This window comes from Aphanomyces invadans (genome assembly GCF_000520115.1).
Source record: "Aphanomyces invadans strain NJM9701 unplaced genomic scaffold supercont1.5, whole genome shotgun sequence".
Taxonomy (NCBI): Eukaryota; Oomycota; class Saprolegniomycetes; order Saprolegniales; family Verrucalvaceae; genus Aphanomyces; species Aphanomyces invadans.
In genome coordinates, this window is record NW_008580150.1 from 593,388 (window position 1) to 612,120 (window position 18,733).

General features: G+C 57.6%; 7 protein-coding genes and 1 non-coding gene across 12 annotated transcripts; 5 read left to right on the forward strand and 3 right to left on the reverse strand.

Moving 5' to 3' along the window:
- Positions 1 to 489: 489 nt before the first annotated feature.
- On the reverse strand, positions 490 to 561 carry H310_03257. The gene has a single exon. It is a non-coding gene; the product is annotated as a tRNA-Gly (tRNA).
- Positions 562 to 1,219: 658 nt separating this feature from the next.
- Positions 1,220 to 3,879, forward strand: H310_03258 (hypothetical protein). The gene is made up of 7 exons (XM_008867052.1): positions 1,220 to 1,501; positions 1,548 to 1,760; positions 1,824 to 2,173; positions 2,231 to 2,653; positions 2,702 to 2,924; positions 2,982 to 3,090; positions 3,151 to 3,879. Exons 1-7 carry the CDS (start codon positions 1,246 to 1,248, stop codon positions 3,746 to 3,748), a joined length of 2,172 nt encoding a protein of 723 aa, XP_008865274.1. The 5' UTR covers positions 1,220 to 1,245; the 3' UTR covers positions 3,749 to 3,879.
- Positions 3,880 to 4,404: 525 nt separating this feature from the next.
- Positions 4,405 to 6,184, forward strand: H310_03259 (hypothetical protein). The gene has a single exon (XM_008867053.1). It carries the CDS (start codon positions 4,460 to 4,462, stop codon positions 6,113 to 6,115), a length of 1,656 nt encoding a protein of 551 aa, XP_008865275.1. The 5' UTR covers positions 4,405 to 4,459; the 3' UTR covers positions 6,116 to 6,184.
- A 64-nt stretch (positions 6,185 to 6,248) lies between these two features.
- Positions 6,249 to 11,177, forward strand: H310_03260 (YjeF family domain-containing protein). Of its 4 annotated transcripts, XM_008867055.1 has the most exons (8): positions 6,249 to 6,329; positions 6,380 to 6,456; positions 6,505 to 6,825; positions 6,889 to 7,045; positions 7,115 to 7,167; positions 7,217 to 7,266; positions 7,326 to 7,406; positions 7,450 to 11,172. In XM_008867055.1, the coding sequence occupies exons 1-8, from the start codon at positions 6,272 to 6,274 to the stop codon at positions 7,544 to 7,546; spliced, it is 894 nt and encodes a 297-aa protein (XP_008865277.1). In that variant the 5' UTR covers positions 6,249 to 6,271; the 3' UTR covers positions 7,547 to 11,172. The 4 variants fall into 4 exon arrangements, with proteins under 4 accessions (XP_008865277.1, XP_008865279.1, XP_008865278.1 ...); XM_008867057.1 differs by having other exon boundaries at positions 7,326 to 11,177; XM_008867056.1 differs by having other exon boundaries at positions 7,217 to 7,406.
- Positions 7,213 to 11,172, reverse strand: H310_03261 (hypothetical protein). Its single transcript, XM_008867058.1, has one exon. The coding sequence runs from the start codon at positions 10,757 to 10,759 to the stop codon at positions 7,553 to 7,555; it is 3,207 nt and encodes a 1,068-aa protein (XP_008865280.1). The 5' UTR covers positions 10,760 to 11,172; the 3' UTR covers positions 7,213 to 7,552.
- Positions 11,178 to 11,187: 10 nt separating the features above from the next.
- On the forward strand, positions 11,188 to 15,752 carry H310_03262 (hypothetical protein). Its single transcript, XM_008867059.1, has 9 exons — positions 11,188 to 11,390; positions 11,442 to 11,651; positions 11,703 to 12,005; positions 12,065 to 12,171; positions 12,237 to 12,581; positions 12,641 to 12,888; positions 12,954 to 13,061; positions 13,105 to 13,233; positions 13,284 to 15,752. The coding sequence occupies exons 1-9, from the start codon at positions 11,242 to 11,244 to the stop codon at positions 14,097 to 14,099; spliced, it is 2,415 nt and encodes an 804-aa protein (XP_008865281.1). The 5' UTR covers positions 11,188 to 11,241; the 3' UTR covers positions 14,100 to 15,752.
- On the reverse strand, positions 13,289 to 15,767 carry H310_03263 (the record flags this gene model as incomplete). 2 transcript variants are annotated; one of them, XM_008867060.1, is made up of 4 exons in its annotated part: positions 13,289 to 14,711; positions 14,756 to 14,886; positions 14,933 to 15,030; positions 15,076 to 15,767. In XM_008867060.1, the coding sequence occupies 4 exons, from the start codon at positions 15,765 to 15,767 to the stop codon at positions 14,145 to 14,147; spliced, it is 1,488 nt and encodes a 495-aa protein (XP_008865282.1). In that variant the 3' UTR covers positions 13,289 to 14,144. The 2 variants fall into 2 exon arrangements, with proteins under 2 accessions (XP_008865282.1, XP_008865283.1); XM_008867061.1 differs by having other exon boundaries at positions 14,756 to 15,030.
- Positions 15,768 to 16,197: 430 nt separating this feature from the next.
- On the forward strand, positions 16,198 to 18,431 carry H310_03264 (methionyl-tRNA formyltransferase; the record flags this gene model as incomplete). Its single annotated transcript, XM_008867062.1, has 12 exons — positions 16,198 to 16,647; positions 16,709 to 16,951; positions 17,006 to 17,048; positions 17,098 to 17,210; positions 17,276 to 17,363; positions 17,407 to 17,472; positions 17,514 to 17,596; positions 17,639 to 17,710; positions 17,760 to 17,850; positions 17,893 to 17,934; positions 17,988 to 18,032; positions 18,075 to 18,431. Exons 1-12 carry the CDS (start codon positions 16,478 to 16,480, stop codon positions 18,429 to 18,431), a joined length of 1,413 nt encoding a protein of 470 aa, XP_008865284.1. The 5' UTR covers positions 16,198 to 16,477.
- Between the last annotated feature and the right edge of the window lie 302 nt (positions 18,432 to 18,733).

Below are 18,733 nucleotides of genomic sequence, written 5' to 3' on the forward strand. Positions count from 1 at the left end.
TATCCCCTCAGCTACTATGAGGCAGATTAGTTAGTCTATCGGCTCACCGAGCCATATATACATTAATTAACTCAGTTAAACCCTTCCAAGGAGAAGGTCGGGGTTCAATTCCCCGACGGCGCATTCTTATTGCATCTCGACTACATTAAAAAATTCGTAGGTGGTTTACGGTTAATCTATATCTCTTGGATCAGGTCAACTGGTGTTCACTTACTCATACCGCAAAGCAGCGGCAATGGCGTGACACAGGGGAAGTTGGATCGTGTCAACGCCGAGAAAGACGATAGTATTACGTTGCGGAGCAAGACTGCCGGACAAACAGGTATGGCTACCTCATACTTCACGGAATTGAACGAAAACCAACGACGCATTTGTCGATCGACCAAGCACAGAGGTGCTTTATTGAAAAGAGTACAGCACTCCCCAAATTTTGGCTCAATACGACGTGCCTGTATACACCACGCACGATTTTCTTAGATTCAAAAAGAATGCGCCGTCGGGGAATTGAACCCCGACCTTCTCCTTGGAAGGGAGAAATCCTAACCATTAGACTAACGGCGCTATTGACTTCGACGTATAATTTTTCTTACAAACAAAACAGTTGGGTGGTAGTGGTGTTGGAGTACTGTAGTACTTCGAAGTAAAAGGGGATCCTTGACACCTTTCACATTGTTTTCGCTCTAGTGGAAAAGGAGCGTCCTTTGCTGAGTTGCTGAGCGATTTGAGCCCAACTCATGTTGTCGGAGGCGACGTCAACTTCTTGATGTCGCACTCAACGACACACCAAGTCCCCCTACAATGCCAGCATAACCGAGTGCTGAGAATGGCTCTCCACTTTTTACGTTGTTGACCAACGAACCCACGGCAAAGGCAATGTTAGATCCCCGTGGTAGGACGCGGTTCGACTACGTCTTCGTTGATTATGTCGAGCAAAATGAATTGCCGTTGGTGTCGGATGTCGAGAGTGATACGAAAACTGCCGAGCCGTCCGCACCCCATGGCATCGTGCGCATATTCGATCGGCGCGATGGCAATACTGGATCATGCTGGCCCGCGTTTTGCCATGCATCATTCTCCTATAGCCAAGAGGCCATTTTTTTGGACGACGCTGTGGCCCGGCCAGCGGCAGCGGCGACGGAGATTTGTTCGCATGGTCGGTGAAACCGCCGAGTGTCATCGTCGTGGGTCGTTCCATGTGCTCTTGTCACTTGTCAATCGCGCTGCACTCGCAACAGTCGCGTTTCGATGCAGTTCCCAAACTCGCCGAACTCGGTGGACGCGAGTTTTCTGTCCTACTCGGAGAGACTGCCGTCGCTCCAAGTCCCGACGTCGCCGTCGTTGCTTCGCCGGCAAGGAACCACTGGAGGCAAGAAGCGGTACATGCACAACTGGGAAAATATCTTTGGCCGACACACGAGCAAGTATTCAGCCAAGGGTCTGTGGGACTTGGTAAAGAAGGAAGGCAAGATCGTGTTATTCCTTATCATCCTTGGCGCTGCGGGTACGCCTGTGGGCCCATCATGGACTGGTCATTCACATTGTTGCAGTGTCGGTGCTGGACTATGCGATCAACGAATCGATTGTTGGGCTGCGGTCGGTCCAATCCAAGCTCTTTACGTTGCTGGAGTCCCGAAGCCCCAGCAGTGCCGACGACGGCGCGCCCGCCGTGTGGAACTACTCTCTGCTTGGAGCAATTGTTTGGGGCATGCTCTTTGCCTTGATTTCGATTTCGTGGACGCATTTCGTTGACCCGTTTGCAGGTGGGTGTCGTTTCTCCGGGGAGCATTCTGCTCGAGAACCTCACGACCTCGGTGACGCCGTAGCTGGCTCGGGCATCCCGGAAATCAAGACCATCTTGTCCGCAGACCAGCGCCACGCCCCTGGGCGGTACCTTCGAAGTCGTACACTGTTTGCAAAGTCGATAGGCCTTGCCACCGCCCAAGCCAGTGGTCTGTCTGTGGGCAAGGAAGGGCCGTTCGTTCACACAGCATGCATCATCTGCCATCAACTGATGAAGCACTGCCAGTTCTTCCAGCGCATTTATCGCAACGAGTCCCTCCACCGACACATGTACAATGCAGCGTGTGCGGTCGGGGTCGCTTCGACGTTTGGGGCTCCAATTGGCGGCGTTCTCTTTTCGATCGAAGTCACCAGTTCGTTTCTCTTGCTCTCGGTGGGGACCTTTGCTCGTTTCATGGTGTGTCCTGCCGGTTGATTGTTGGCATCATAGAATTACTGGAAGAGCTTTGTCGCGGCCGTGAGTGGGTCTGTCATGAAGCAAGTCCTCGACTACATCACCACCCAATCCCAACAACGGTTGCACTCGTTCCAGGCGCTGTTTCCCACAACATACAGCGACAAGTCGTTTGGGCAATTGGAACTGCTTTCGTTTGCGCTCCTGGGGATCGTCCTGGGCGTGCTGGGGGCAACTTACGTGTCAATGGCGACGCGTTTGCGCCGATTCTACGCCCCCCTCAACCGGCGTTGTCCTCTTGTGTGGGGCGGGTTCATTTCGGTCATTGTTACGCTTGTTTTGTTCGTACCAGGGCTGTTCAACCACCTTGGGGTGTCCCTCACGCTCAAAGAACTGTGCGCCCCCACGCCCCTCGGGCCGCACTGGCAATGGCAACAAAGCGTCTTTGGCCCCCTTGCGGTGCGCACCTTTCCCCCTCGATGCAGTTCCTTCACCTCTGCTTCACAGGTGAGTGCCATGTCCAAGGTCTTTATCACGCTCCTGTCCGTATCGCTGCCGATTCCTTCCGGGGACTTCATCCCGCTGTTTACTGCCGGCGCTGCGTTCGGACGGATATGGGGAGAACTCCTCGTGGTCCTGTACCCCAACGTCGAGATCGTACCTGGTGGATATGCGCTTGTGGGCGGCGCTGCGTTGGTAGCGTCGTCGACACACACGATCTCCGTTGCAGGTACAACCAGCCTTCACGCGTCGTTTGTGCTCGCTAATGCCATTTATGTCTCGGCAGTGATTGCACTGGAGCTGACGGGGCAGTTCATCTACTTTACGCCGTTGTTTTTGGCTGTGTTGTTGGCCGGAGGGATGGGCAAAGCGCTGAGTGTGTCCGTCTACGATAGGTGTGGGGCGATTCGCATTGTTGTACGAGGTCTTCATGGAGACTCCTCCTTGACGTGTAGTGTGATCATCTCGAAAGGGCTGCCGTACTTGCCGATGCTGCTGTGCCATGAACTGCGCACGAACAACGTGTGTGCGAAAGACGTCATGGAGGAGCACCTCACGTGCCTTCCCAACCACACATCGGAGGGCGAGATTCAAGCGCTCCTGAAGCGATTTGGTCGAAGTAGTGTACCGGTCGTGCTAGATCGCGAAAGTCGTCTCTTTTGCGGATGCGTCGCACGGGAAGACCTCCAAGCGCTGCTCACTGACGACCAAGCCACGACGACGTCCCACCTCCACACAAACGAGCACATCCTTCTCCAACAAGACAGCATGAGCAAGGTGGCGGATGAAGGCACGTTGGTGCTGTCCGATGTGGTCGAGATGAGCGGCAACGTGATCAAAGTCGATGAAGATACACCCCTCGAAACCGTGCACTTGCTATTTGAAATGCTCAAGTGTGCCAAGCTGTTTGTGACCAAGTTTGGCGTGCTCGAAGGCGTCGTGACGCGCGCGTCCATCCACAATCGGCTCACGTACCTTGCTCCACAAGACCCAGCGACACCTCGGCAAGAACGAGAGCAGACCGTCGAACGCCACGATGACGTCGTGTGCTGAGTGCGATCAAGTTCACAACACAGGTGAACTGCCGGCCCTGTCGTTTGCATGCTCGCTTTATTACATTGTGGCCACGTTGGCCAGGTGCCACGGCGCAATGTCACCCCTCCTGGCACGATACTTGGTGTTCGTATGGTGGTCAACTTCCACCACCCGTTACGAACTCCACGATGCTCATTGAGTAATACCTGTGTCTTTTTATATTTCGATCTGGCGGTGCCGATGTCAAGCAGCATGAGACAAAGGGACACATGGTTGAACCGGGAACGCGATGATCGTCGAAGCCACTAGGCGCGAGATGCAGTCAAAGGCCAAACGAAATACACAATCCATCGTATGTGGTGTCGTGACTTGGAATTGGCATCTTCTCAAGAGGCAGCCAGAGTCGGTTACTCGAGGTTGCAATGTGAGTAATATGAATAAAACGCGTTTGCCCAGCAGCAAGATCGGGTTCGAATGGCGAGTAAAACGCCGTTCGGTTTAAGCGATCGTCCGCGGTGATATGAGCTTGGCTGGACATTTGCTGTTTGTGCTGCTGTTTTCTGCTTTTTGCGTTTCTCACAAACTACAGTATTCATTGTGAGAGGTTTCCCTATTAAAGCCATATTCAATTTTGGATACAAATATAAAGGTCTTGTGCCATATTTCTATTGAGCGCTTGCTTGCCCAGGGCTCGCCATTTGCCATTCTCCTGGACTGGACTTCTCTCGCATGCTGGTCCGACTAGCGGGACTCGTATGGCTCGCGGCGGCGTCATGCCGCGCAGCAGACACGGCTGCCAAGCTCACACTGAACTACGCCAAGGCTAGCGACGGGACGTGTCGCCTGTTGAACCTGGACGGCGACAAGAGCCGAATGTATGTGTCCGTGCCGGGCAAGCGCTTCTCCACATGTGCCCGGTGCGTGCAAATCCTTTGTCAAGACACAGCATGCAAATCTGGTAGCTCCGTCGTTGCGTACGTCGTCGACGCAAAAGAGGGCAGCCAAGCTTCCGACCCTTTGCAGTTGTCTCCGGATGCAGCGAAAGCGCTGACGCCAAACCCGATTAACACACCGATCGGGGTCACGTGGAAGTTCACGGTGTGCCCGGACGCGTTCGTCGTAGGCAACATCAAAGCGTGCATGATGGACGGCGCCAGTGCCGACTACATTCCAATTCAGTTTTCGAATTCGTTCCAGCCCATCGAGTCGGCCACGTACAACTCGGTGGCCGCCAAGCAAAGCCAAAACGGGTTTATCTTTGAGTCGGGTCGCATTTCCGACGACCCGTCGTTCTTTTCGAGCATCCCGGTCAAGCTGACGGCGGCGTCCGGTGCCGTCGTTCAAGGATCGCTCGCGTTCAAGAACCCGTCTGTGGAAAAGGACCTGAACTGTGCCGACTTAGGTGTACAATTTGAAAAACCCTCGAGCTCGAGTGGCGAAGTGGTCGATCCTTTGAATCCCAACAACACGGGCTCGAACAGCGGCGGCAGCTCTGTCCTCCTTCCGGCCGTTCTCGGCAGCGTTGGGGGGCTCGTTCTCCTGGGCGCGATTATCTTTTTTATCCGACGCCGCCGCGCCGCCATGGACCTCCGCGACGACGACGACGACGTTGAACATGGCGGCCATGGTTCTCGATCGTCGACAAAGGACCCGCGCCCTACCAAACCCTCGGGCCCCCAGCAAGTAGTCACTGCCACTACTGCCGCGACCACCACGAACAACTCGATTCCTCCCGTGCTGGGAGGCAATACCCCCACGTTGGCCGACAACACGCCTTCCACCACGTACTCCCGTCTAGACTCGGGTGGCGGCGCGACCCCCCCCGCCGCCATCCAGCAACAACCTTTCGTGCCGCACGTCCACCACGTCCCCGAGCGCATGCCGGCTGCCCAACCCAAAGTTGTCGTCAAGTCGCTGCAGAACATCCAGCAAAGCCACAGCCAAGGCGTGTCGTACTCGGACATGTTCAACGATGCAAACCGCGGCATGTACGCGCGTAACTCGAGTGTTCCGACGTTTGCCGTCCCCACGTCCAACCTCGGCAACACTCGCGACGACCGCAAGAGTTTTGACATTGACGAGGAGCGCGATGTGGATTCGCCCTCCCGTACCACGGAGCACGACGCCCAGCTCGACTTGATGCTGCAGAGCGGCGCCCTGTCGCTGCACGAGGATCCGTTCCCAAACCCAACTGGCCATGCCACGTCCCCCGAAAGCTACGTTCGCGCGACGACCATGCCCCGCTCCAACAGCCAGAAGACGATGGTCCCGACCTTTGCTGCGCCCAGGATGTCCCAGGCGTCGTCGCGAGAATCGACGTCCCAGTCGAACCTCCTCGCTTACCCCCACAAGAAACAGCGCGAGATTAGCCAGCACCAGTTTTAGAAACGCATTAAATTTATCCCCCGACTCGAACCAGGTTGTATGAAATGTCAAAGTTCATATCTGTATAGACGAACTGCCTGCACGTTTCCTCGCGTATTGATTTTGGGAGGTTATGCATTGTTCAAGTCCTGCCTGACGATCTTGCCACGAGCCACGATGGATCCAAGCGAGTTGATTCCGCCGCTGACGTGCGAGGCGTACAAGGGGCAACATGGTACCAGTCCGCGCGACGACTCGGTGAAAGCTGAGGTGCCGCACGTTTAGGTAAAGTGGGGATTGTCGGGGGCTGCGCAGAGTACACGGGAGCTCCATACTATGCCGGCATGGCCGCGTTGAAGACGGTGCGCCCGTTGGGTAGTACTCGCCTCATCGCCTGCGACTCTTGGTAGGGCGTGGATCTATGCCATATCTTTTGCACTCCCGAGGCAGGTATTCCCATCAAGTGCTACAGCCCAGAGCTCATTGTCCACCCGTACCTCGGCATGAGCACCAACGACCGCATTCTGGCGGTCCTGCCCCGCCTCGATGCCTTGATTCTTGGTCCAGGCCTGGGCCGTGACCCCAACGTCTTGAACGCGACCAAGTCCATCCTCACCGCGGCCACGGAGCTGCGCTTACCCCTCGTCCTGGACGGCGATGCCCTCTACCTGCTGGCGACCGATGTGACGCTCCTACGGAATTACTCGAACGCAATTCTGACACCGAATGCGGTAAACGCTCCATCCTGCCCAGTGCCATGCCATCACGAATGGAGAGCTACCGTGTTCCCGTAGATGGAATACGGTCGTCTCTGCGTGGCGCTCGGTTTGACCGACGCACTTGACGTGACCGGTGCCGCATCCATTTCGGCGCACGACGTCGCAGCGGCGCTTGGCCACGTGACTGTGCTTCAAAAAGGCGCCGTCGACACGATTTCCGACGGATATTCAAGTACGATATCGTCCAGCGTGTGGCGGGGTTGCGCCACGTGTGTATATATTCTAAGTGCCCCCGTGGCAGGCTCGACGCAAGACCGTTTTCCCATGTATCGTCGATGTGGCGGCCAAGGCGACGTACACGTTCCTTCCTCACAGCGAAGGGCTCACGCGCGGTGCGCACTAGGTCCTGGCGGGATGCGTTGGTGCGTTTCTCGCGTGGGGTGCCAGTCGTGGGTTCGTCAAGATTTAATCGATTTCTTGACGTGGTTCTCCTACTCGGTCGTTCATCCTAGCAAACGCAAGACCGCGCCTCGGCCACTGCCGTCGATGCTGCGTCTGGCCGCGTACGGAGGCTCGCTCGTCACTCGAAAAAGGTACTTCCGTCCAACGTTGTCGGCGCTAACGACGTGGATGCAGTGCCAGCATCGCATTTGATCGGCATGGCCGAGCCACTACCACCCCCGACATCTTGGCGTCGATTCACGACGGATTTGACGGTTTGTTCAAGACATAGCGAGAGCTACCTCGACTTGTGAGGCTCAAATTGAACCGTGAACCCTCCCCCCGTTCGTTTCGTCGCGTTTTGCTTGAGTTGTCGGTCGCGCTCTGCTTGGACTCGCGCACGCTCTCGTCGCAGGACGTCGCTAGCGCGGCGACGAGTGACTTCGACGCGTTGGAGCTCCACGAGCGATTCCTGCGATGTCGGTAGGTGCAGCGGAGGGGCCACCGGGCGGTCGTCAACGCACGGCGGAGTGGACTCTGCCACGCCCTCGGCCACTGCATCACGTACTTCAAAGGGAGAGTACAGGATAGGCATGTCGTCGAGCAAGACGTGCAAGTATGCGCTGGTTGACGTTGGCTTGACCGCCAGTTCCAGAGTGCCCGGCACTGCGCCTGCACGGACGTCGACGGGAGTCGATTCATGGAGCGTGTGGTATGGGGCGACATACGCCGTAACGCGGTCGGCGGTGGGGTCGGTTCTAGTGCAGGCATTTCCGTAGGCATCGCGTAATTGCAGGGTCAAGTAGACGACTTCGCGTTGGCGCAGCTGATGCAATTGGGACTTGACTTGTCGGATTTCTGTAAAGTCAACATGCGGTCGCGCCGGGAGAACGTCGAGCTTGGATGCGAACAATTCCACGCAGCCATCGCTGGAAGATAACGACGACGTCGCATGCGTTGGTTCGAGGGTAGCCACAATCGAGTATTCGCCAGCGACGATCATGTCAAATGTCGCGCTGGAATTGGCGGCGGCCACAGGAACCGTTTGAATCAAGGGGTGCAGTGCATGCCCGCACCGAACCAACGCCCGTGGACTCAACGTGTGCTCCGACGTTCGTGTGATAACAACCTTGACATTATACCCATGCAGGTTGGCCACGATCGCAGCGTCCCAGTCGACGCAGACGACAGCGCCAGCGCCTGCAATTACGGGACACACACAGACAACTCGACATGCCGAGAGGATGTCTTGAAGCGACGGCTCCGTGCGGACGGTCAAGGACCATGGACTGTCACCGACCGCGCAGTCGTCGTGCAGTCCGTCGATGCCAATCTCGATGGCGTACACTCCACACTCGTCGGGGCACTCGACGGACAGACGACAGTCCACAACGGAGCACGTTTCCTTGAACACGATCGAGTTGTTGGTGGGGTTTGTGATTTGCACCACCACGACTGCGTTGGCATCGATTTCCGTTGTCGAGTTGCCCCATTTGTCGCGGAGGACAAGCGCCCCACAGAACCGAGCGTGTGGCGGCCCTTGGAGCTGCCGGTTTGTGGATGCATTGGAGTTCCATGCCACGAAGCAATGGGACGGGCTCACGGGACCAGGCACAATGTCAAGCGCCAAAGGACTGTCGGCCACCGGCTGGGTGTTTAACGCAACTTCCAAGACGAATCGTCCGGCTGTGGCGCTTCTGCACCGACCGCTGTACGAGCCATCCATGTTGTCGTCGATTTCAACGACACAATCCGGTATCCACAGCCCCAGCGCGACCTTGGCGTCGTTCGAGTCTTGCAACGAGAGCCTGCCGCTGAAGCGGGACCCTCCCGTCGAGCATTCGCCCCCATTCACGTCTCGAGATTGGATCGTAAAGCGAATCCAGGACCCCGCAACGAACGGCGGACGCGACCTGAACTCGAGTGTGGAAGTGGGTCCAAACGCCCCAGTCGTGACAATCACGTAGTGCTTGCGGCCACAGCACAGCTGACGCACCCGCTTCTTTCCGAAGAATGCAGCGACTTGCTGCGGCGTCGTCGTCACAGCTCCAGCATCGTGCGCTTGATCGCCTGGAAGCCCCCATGTCCAAACCGAACCATCGGCCGTGATGCCAAACACTTGGGCCTGGCTCACGCTCAGCGCATCCACAGGTGGTAGCCCTGCTACCTTGTGGGGGGACGAGTAACTCGTGTACGAGCCATCCCCCATCTGTCCTGCGATTCCAAGTCCCCACATCCACACGTCGCGCGTGGTTGTGATGGCACCAGAAAATTCTTCCCCGCAAACTACCATCGCGCATGGACATGGCATTGGCACGACTTCAAACCCGAACATGTCACGAGAATGACCAAGACCAAGTTGTCCGCAGCTATTTGAGCCACTGGACCATATTCGCCCCATGCTGTCGGCAACACAAGTGTGCGCTCCACCGCACGCGACGTGGGTTACGTCGGAGAGGGGTGCAATGAGTGTTGGCACTTGAACGTGTGGTTGCGCACTGATGCCCAGCTGCCCCAACGAATTCAGCCCACACGCGTACATCCGTCGATCGGTGGTCAAGAAGATCGTATGGGCAATCCCGCAAGCCGCAGACACAACAACAACGTTGCCGGCGGCCAAGGATTCGATTTCCCGTGGAGAGGCCTCACTTGCTAAAGTGCCGTGGCCAAGTTGCCCTTGCCGCCCAATGCCCCATGCGTACGTTGCTCCGTCCGCTGCCACCGCGACGGAATGCCCTGCACCACACGCAACTGCGGCAACCCGACGTCCCAGTAGAGCCGGAACGAGGCGCGGGATGTCTACCGTTGATGCGTTGTTGCCGCCAGCTTGTGTTGCGAGCCCGCATTGCCCGTGAGCATCGTTGCCCCACGCATACACGTCGCCAGTCAAGGTAAGAGCTAGCGTATGCATCGCCCCCGCCGCGACTTCGACGATGTCCTTTCCTCGGAAGGCGTCCAGCATTGTCGGTAGCGATAGTCTCGTCTTGGTCATCCCATGCCCCAACTGTCCTTCATCGCCACGCCCCCAGCTAAAGACCGTCCCGAAGCCGTCTTGGTGGGGCTCGAAGTTGTTGAAGAGATCTGCCTTCATCCTTTGAAGCGTCGAGTCCGTCGGAGACAGAACGAGGGCTTTCATTACGAGGTCCCGCGCATCGCGACGACCGGAATCACCAAGGTGCATAGCAGCGCTCGACGCTCGAAAATACCCCGTCGTCCACGTTGGATGCAATTCGATCGCTCGGAAGCCGTCATCCAACGCCTTGTCAAAGTTGCGTATCGCGAAATATGCACCTGATCGATGGCTGTAGAGCATGGCTAGCAGCTCATTCGGGTGCGTCGTTGACACCACTTCGTCCCTGGCGCCGCCGTGTGTCGCATGCCAAATGCAATTGGTGTACCAAGCGATAGCATCGTGAAATTGCCCCGCTTTGAAAGCTATGTCCCCCTGTTGTTTTTCCCAAGACTGAGTCGAGTTGACGGCATCCACGGACGACGCGGACCCCATGCAATGATCACGTTTCCAAGTTTGGCGGGCCTTCTCAAAATATCGCTACTTTCTCCTGTGCATGGCGAAGTAACGGACCATGGGGCATCGCCAAGTCCTGGAACCAGTCAAGGTCGTCGTCGTGTGGCGCCGCGTGGATGGCATGCCTGCACGTGCTCGAATGCACTGGTGGACCGCCAGACTATGCCACGTGCTGCTCAGCATGCATCGTCCCACGAGTGGTCAGGAATGTTTGGGTCGTTTCGCGACCAGAGGCATCCACCTTCGGACTGCGCACCCACAATATGGTTGGAACAACGCACGGGAACTGCTGACACTGCGTCATGCGCTGTGTGTGCAGGGTGGAGCTTGCGGCGGCGCAGTCTCATTCGAACTTGTCGTGCATGCACCGCGGTTTCCGAAGTCACGTCCATTCCGCACGTTGGAAGGATTGACAGTGAGTAACCGACCCGAGGCGGCGTTTCGCAGGGGGTGGTGCCGACATGAAAGTGGTCCCGACGAAGCGACTCGCATCGGTAGTGCGCGGCCGTGTCAAACCCGTCCTAGAACTGCTTCAGAAGGCCAGCCCGTCGGCCAAACACTTGAGCGCCGAGTCGCAGCAACTCCTCGCCGAGTTGAGCCGAACGAAACGGTGCGTGAAAAGGTGACTCGATTCGCCCTTGACCTTCGCGTCGTCTTGTAGTCGCGTGAGCCGGTTTTGGATTGAAAAGGGGGTCGTGGTCGTCGATGCGTTGCAGATCTACGGTCTCATGTGGCAACTCGCCCAAATTTGGCCGTGGCCGTCCAAATGGCTCGCCTTGACGCGGTGGACCGTCCTCTTCAACTTGGATTTTCTTAGCCTCATGCCAACGGGAGCTGGCATGGGCCAGGCGACGCCGGCCTTTTCGCACTGGTGAGAGCCTTCGCATGGATCGACCGTGGCCTAGCAATGGCTGACTCGTAGGGGGGACTTGCCGCACTACTGGGTGTACGCGTTAGTGTTTGCCATGATGCCGTATGTGCTGACTTTGGGTTCGTATGCCGCGTTTCGACGGTGGCGGGCGTCGGGGGACGTGGCCTTTTTGTCCAAACGAGCGGTGCTCGAGAATCGTGTGTTGTTTGTCTTGCAGTTTATGTACTTGCCGATTGGCTTGACCGTGGGGCGGCTGTGGCACTGCCAAGACTCGATCAACCCTCTCGACCCGACGCAACTCGTATCCACGATGAGCGTAGATGCCACCGTGTCCTGTGGGGGAGCCATGCATTCGTAAGGAATACACTTGCGACGACTGGAAATGAAATCCAAGTGACCCACCACCACACTAGCGCCTCCCTCATTTGCATTGCTGGGGTGCTCGGTCTTCCGTTTCTCGTCGGGTTTCCCGTGTGGCTGCGCCGTAGCATCAACATCGTCGGCGCGTTCGGAGAACCAGGTAAACCATTTGCGATCCGTCCGTTCCTTGTTCCTCGACGAGGAGATCGTGATCACCTGTGGCAGACCGCCACGAGCACTTTATTCAGGGCAAAGAGTTGGCATACCTGCTCCATGTGTCCGACGACTACTACGTGCTGAACGTGGCGCAGTATGCGTCGTATACGCAAAAGATGCGGCTGTTTCCAGTTCACGTGTGTGTGTGGAAGCTCGTGCTTCTCGCCATCTTTACGTTTGGCCGGTCTCGGTACCCGTCGCTCGCGATGCAGCCAATGCAAGGGACAGGATTTGCCATGGTGGTGTTGGTGGTCGTGTCGTACCGGTCGTGGTGGGCCTCACCGTATCGATGTCGCAGCACGGCGCAGCTCAGTTTCATCGTGGATGTTTTGCTCGCATTCGATGCCGTCATGGGTATTGTCGACGACAGAATATGCACGAAACGACGCGTCACTTGCTTCGTCCTCGCCTAGTTGTCCTATCTGCCAACCCCATCAAGAGCGCGCTGACCGTCGCGTCCGTCAAGGTCGCGGTACTCGGGTTTGTCCACACTGTGGGGGCAATTCTCGTTATGAGCCACCTTGTCGGCACGTGGTGGAAGAAAAGAGCGCGGCAGCTCAACTGGCCGACGCATATTCACATGCAAGCACTTGTGCACCACGTGCCACAAGTGACTGCGTGGGTTGCGGCGTTAAAAGCTGCTGACCACGTATTGCAACGGGTAGGCCGACCGCCTCGCCATTCGATTGAATAGTGGGCCCTTACCACACCGAATGAAATGGCTAGTCGTTTGCGTTGCCGGCGCAAGTGCAGCCCATGGACGAACTGGCCGCCGTCGTCACCGAGCTGCAAAAGTGTGCTGCCGAAGCGGCCGGCCTTGACCACCTCCTCCATGTACGCAGCGGCTGCGATCGGAGTACAACCTGACACGGCATAGGATCTGTTGCACGAAACAGCGGCAATCGTGCATGCAGCGCATGTGGAAGCATTGGGGTCGGCCGTTCTCACCGCCGAGCGCATCGACGATTGTGTGCACGCCTTCACGTCGCAGCTCGAGCATTACAAAGTACGTCCAAGCCAAAAGTCGACCACTAGTGCGTGAGGTGGCATGGGTAGGACAAGCATGACACCCTGCACCCCCACAAACGAAATGCTTTGCGCACGTTGCACGTTGCAAAGACGTGGCAAGTCCCTGCTGGCCTGTGCCAGGTGACTGTCCAGCCGAAACAAGCTCCTGCGGAAAGCGACATGCCACACAATGCATTCCTCCACATCGACGTGTGTGTGTCTGCCGTCCCCGAGCTCAATTTGCCGTCAAATGTGTCAGCGTTTTCAGCCATCTTACGGCCCTCCATCCCACACGCGCCACGTGCCGAGGAAGCACCAGACGTCGCTATCGCCGTCCACTGGAGTGCAATCCTCGCCGTGGAAAGCCCTGCGTGGATCGAATCGCCGGCACAACATTGCGATGTCGAGGTGGCCGTGGTGGTCCAATTCGACAATCCATGGCTGCTGGTGAAGCTGGCCCTGCTCGACGATTCCGGGTGGACGGTGTTGCAAGGCTGGGTTCACGTGGCGTCGCCAGCAGTGTGCTTACTCCATTGCCACGACTCGAACAGTGTGAATCTCTTCCACGACTTGCAGAGCCAGCAACAAACACGGCAGTTGATCCCATCGCCGGTGGATGCATCCGTTGTGGCTGCATTGATCGACGCGTCCCGAGCTGCGTCCAAGGCGATGGCGTCACCGACACTCCATGCAAAGCTACAACAACAGTGGAGGCAATGTATCCAGCAGTGGACCATCCATTTTGTCCGTCGCTTTCACCGACTTCCGACCGATGCAGACAAGGCCAAGATTCGGCTGTGGTATTCCCTCTACCATGCGTTGAAAGCCTCGCCGCCGCCGCCACATCGCTCTCATGTCGTGTAGGATATATCACAAAAAGTCTAAATAGGAGCTGCAGCTCGTGGGGTGCTACAGTTGCGGCAGGGGGTGCACCGATCGGACTTTGTCTTTGCCCGCGGATTTGGGGTGTATCAGGGGGCGACAGAGCGCTGGCATGGGTTTCTTGGTGTCCGGGGCAGAGTCCCGACGGACTGAGCCGCCTGTGGCAGGACGGACTTTGGCCTTCACGTTGATCTGAATCTGTGCGACCGACTGAATCGGCCGAAGGCCTTGGACATGGGCATTCCCTGCACAGACAAAGTTGGAGTGGCGGCGGGGAGGCGGACAGCTTGGCTTGGGCTGTTGCTGCTGGAGAACGTAGCGGAGGTATGCTGACGCGTCAAAGTCCATGGACTTGCCCAACAACACTTGGAGGGCCTTTTGTTCGGCTTGGAGTTGCAGCTTTTGATGGAACTGCAACAAACTCATTTGGGCACCAAGCGGTGGAGCCGTGGCGGGTGTGCAAGGTGGGGAGTCGCCGCCATGGGATTCGTGGCAGCTGCGTGGTTGCCCTATGGTCGTAGCAGGTGCTTGGAGGATCTCGCGAAGGCGCTTCAGGACGCGTTGGTACTCTGTCAAAGTTGTGTCCGTCACCCACTACCACCAGTTGAGTTGGATGGATCCAGAACGAGGTGCCTTACGTGCTCGACGAAAAAGTAAAGCGATGCACAAAAACAGCTCACGTCCATCCGTTCCATGCCTCGCCGGTCGTATTCCCACCCTCGGTGGAGGATGGATGCTCCCAGCCCCACGTCCCAGTCGGTGGTAAGTCCTGTTGATGGATGACGAGGCGTCATCGCACCATGGCAAAGCATTACCTCCAAGAAGCGTAGCGTAAAACTGATGGTACCCATCTCGCGCGAGTCCTGGAGCCGTGGCGCATCCTTCAGCTACCGTCGGCTTGACGCACATCGACCTAAAAGAGGTTGACCTGGGCCACAACTGTCGACAGCGCTCTCACCAAAACGACTTGAGCTGTTTCTGGATGGTTGGATGAGTCATGATGGCGGTGCGCTTCCTCTGGAGCTCGTTGTGCCGCCGCAGGATATCCGCGAGTGCCGGGTCCAGTTCGTGGCGATGCCTTTCTTTCACTGGCTTGTCGGGGGCTGCGGCTGGCGTGCACGTTGTGCCTAGGTGTTGGCTGCGAGGACCGAGTCTGGGCCGTGGACTTGAGACGAGAATGACTGGTTCGTCCGAGGTTTCGATGGCGTCGAGAGCTTGGTCGCTCACGTCAGGGTGACATGGCGTCGCCTCGGCATTCGCCACTGGCACGCCCGTCAAGAGAGGGGCAGTCAGGTCAGGGTGTTGAAGGAGTATGCGGCGGTACAACTCGTCTGGATCCATCACGTCGTCTTCGTCGGAGCAGGGCAAGCCAACACTAGGGACAACATCATCGCCAACAGAATTGCCGGTCGCAGCGGGGGCGGCCGCAGGAGCGAAGGACGTCGTCGTGGGTCGTTGTTCCGATCCTGAAATGGTCGGGTATTCGATCTCTTTCAGAAAGTCCGACAGGCCCAATGGCGCTACATCTTCCTCGCACGACGATGGGCTGTCCGTGGCGGTCGATGTGAGGTGGTCTACGATCGTGAACCGCCGAACCATGCTCGACGTCGCGCCGCCATCGACACCAAAGCGGAGAATTCCAAGTGGCATGCGGCTAAGAATAGCAACGAAGCCGACGTCGACACAACCCTCTCTCATGTGCATATATCACGTGTTATCGCAAAAAGACTAGGTTCGATGGAGCTAGCCATGACTACAGTGAGGAGACCTCGGACGCCTCGAGATGCTCCAAATCTCGAAGCGAGTCGATGGACTGCGCGTCCCGTTGGATACATATCGCACAGCGTAGCCGCACCACGCCGAGAGACGCGTGTGAGGGCAAGCGAGGACTGAACTTTTCCAGGCATCTCTTGGTCCATGGACGTCCGGCATCTTTTTCCCTGCCAGTCGGGTTGATAAAGCGAATGAAAGAGGGACAGCACTTTTGCCGCCGATAATGCCAAGCGCGCAAGCACCGTTGGCGAGCGAAGCGATGCAGCGCAATCGAATAAATCCTGGCATCCCGACCTACTGCGACTTCCCGTCCCCTCGTCTGGCGTCGTTGCGACGACAACGTGCGACGATGCCCACCAACCGTACGTTGACATTGAAGTCAACGTCAATGTCGACGTTGGACTCGGACCGACGAACGCCGTCCGTTTGGACGAAGTCAAGGCAAGCCCCACGACAAGGTATGGAGCCAAGAGACGCACTCGAACTGCACGACCTCGAGGTTGCATGGCCAGGCGATCCCATTCCAACCTCGCGTGGCGTCGGCTCGTGAGTCGAGTCAAAGTCTTTTTGTCCTTGCTTCGTTCACGATGGCTGACACGTCCAGCATTCAGCTCGACGCATTGTCGGTGGTCCATGCCGTGGTGTTGGTGCTGGTTGGTTACGCCTGCCTGCAGCTTGGCCTGCTTGTTCTCGACGGCTCCTTCATGCATTTGCTCTTGTCCGAGGGTCGCATCGTGGTGGCTCCTTTGTCCAAGAGGTGCGTGCGCAGTCGTGTCCCGCTGAAAGCAAGCAGGACCTTTCGCTGGCGCTACTTGTAGAATTCAGAGCCACGGTTTGTCCGATGCGGTCAAGTTTCGTTCGAGTGTACACACGTCGACGACGATTCGACTGCCTGTGGCAACGACCGTCCAGCCTGGACAGTTGACCGCTCTGCCCTCCTTGCCTCATGACATCCCCATGGTTCAGTCGGCGGTGGCGCCACCGACAGGACTCCGCGTGCTCTTTTTTGGAACGGATGCGATCTCGCTGGCGACGCTTGAATTGCTCCATGCCAATATGCAGTGCGGACAACGATGGCGTCTTCAAAAATGCGGTCCTGACATTGCTCTCCGTAGACCACGATTGCCGCACCTCCCGCCTTTGATTCACTCCATCGAGGTCAGGACGCGACAACGGATCTTGGGCCGACGACCCGATCGTCATGTAGGTGGTATGCCCCACCGACAAGCGTGTCGCTCGAACGCGATCGATTGCGCCCGTTCCAGTCAAGCAATTTGCCCTGGACAACCACCTCCCCATTCATCACGTCCCTGACAACGCGTACGTATCGCACGGCGCCTTTCGTCGTGCGTTGGCCGTACCAATGTGTGGCTGCGACGGTGTAGAAAAGCACGTCGGCAGTGGACTGTGCCGCCGCCTGCCACCGGGTCCGCCTTTGACATTGCCGTGGTCGTCTCGTTTGGCTATTTCATCGTACGAACGTCTATCTCGCGTCACTCCATGATGTGGCGGATAGCATCCCCCGATGCTGGCCAACGTTGCCAAGGGAGCGATCAACATGCACCCGTCCATCTTGCCCAAGGTACGCCACCCCGCGTACGTTGCTCAGTCGGCGTTGTTTAGTATCGCGGACCGGCGCCGATCCCGCGAGCGTTGTATCACGGGGACAAAGCGACGGGCATTTCAATCATTGAAATCGACCCGAGGTGACAGCATGCCATCCACGGCGGGGGCTCAAGAGTGTCCAGGGCGTTCGATGTAGGCCGGATCCTCTACTGCGACGACACGATCGCGATCCCCGACACCGCCACCTTACCAGAGTTGGGACTCCCCCTCGGTCCGTGCCGACACTGACGTCGCCCCGACTAGGTTATCCAAGCGGTTGGCCTCGCGAGGCGCCGAATGCGTTCTGCACACGTTGCGCGATATCGATACCCTTTTCCAACACGCGCGGCCACAGGTACGCTCATCGACCGCGACCTGCCTCATGCGTGGACTCCAGGACGAAGCAAGCGCCACCGCAGCACCCAAGATGCGCCGTGAGGTACCCGTTGTGAAGGGGCTTCTTCACCGCTGACATCGTGCCTGGCTTCGTAGGACGGGATTGTGTTGTGGACGGAAACCGCGGCGCAATTGTACAACGTAAGCGGCATGGTCTGGTGTGCATGGTCATGTGCGACGTAGATGTGGCGGGCAGTCGGGGCATCGTACGGCGTCGTGGCGTCGCTGGGCGGCAAAGCGATCAAGTTTATCGAGATGCACCGACCAAACATGGATGCTGCGGTGGCGTTTGAAACGCGGGTCGCGGCGAGTGTCCCAGCCGCGGCTGGAATGTGCTGGTACGACAAAGCCACCAAGGGATTGTGGATCCAGGCCGCCGATCGCGAGTGGATTGTCGTGTTGCGCGTTCAAGTTGCCAACCGCGCCGTCCGAACGGCGTCCGAATTTGCCGACGGACAACGAGTGCGACCGCTCCAACCCTTTCGATTTGACCAGAACGACGTAGTCGACGCCGCGTCGCGATCGGTCCGTTGCAACTAGTCTAGAGCATGACGAGAATCGTTTACGAATGAATCCAACGAATCGTTGTCGGAAAACAGTCGCGTCAGGAGATGTGCTCGTCCATGCATGCTATGGCTGGCAGTGTCCCGACAGGGCAGAGGTGGTCAAGGCAATGGACATAGATTTCGAGCACTTGCCATGTCGTCTGCCATGCGCCGAGTGTGGTCTGCGGATAAACCCGGTCGACTTGTGTGTGTATCGCCACCGACAATGCCGACGCACCCGTTCGTGCTTCGTCCGCCAGCTCGATCCGTCGCCAACGAGGTATCGACAACTGCCTC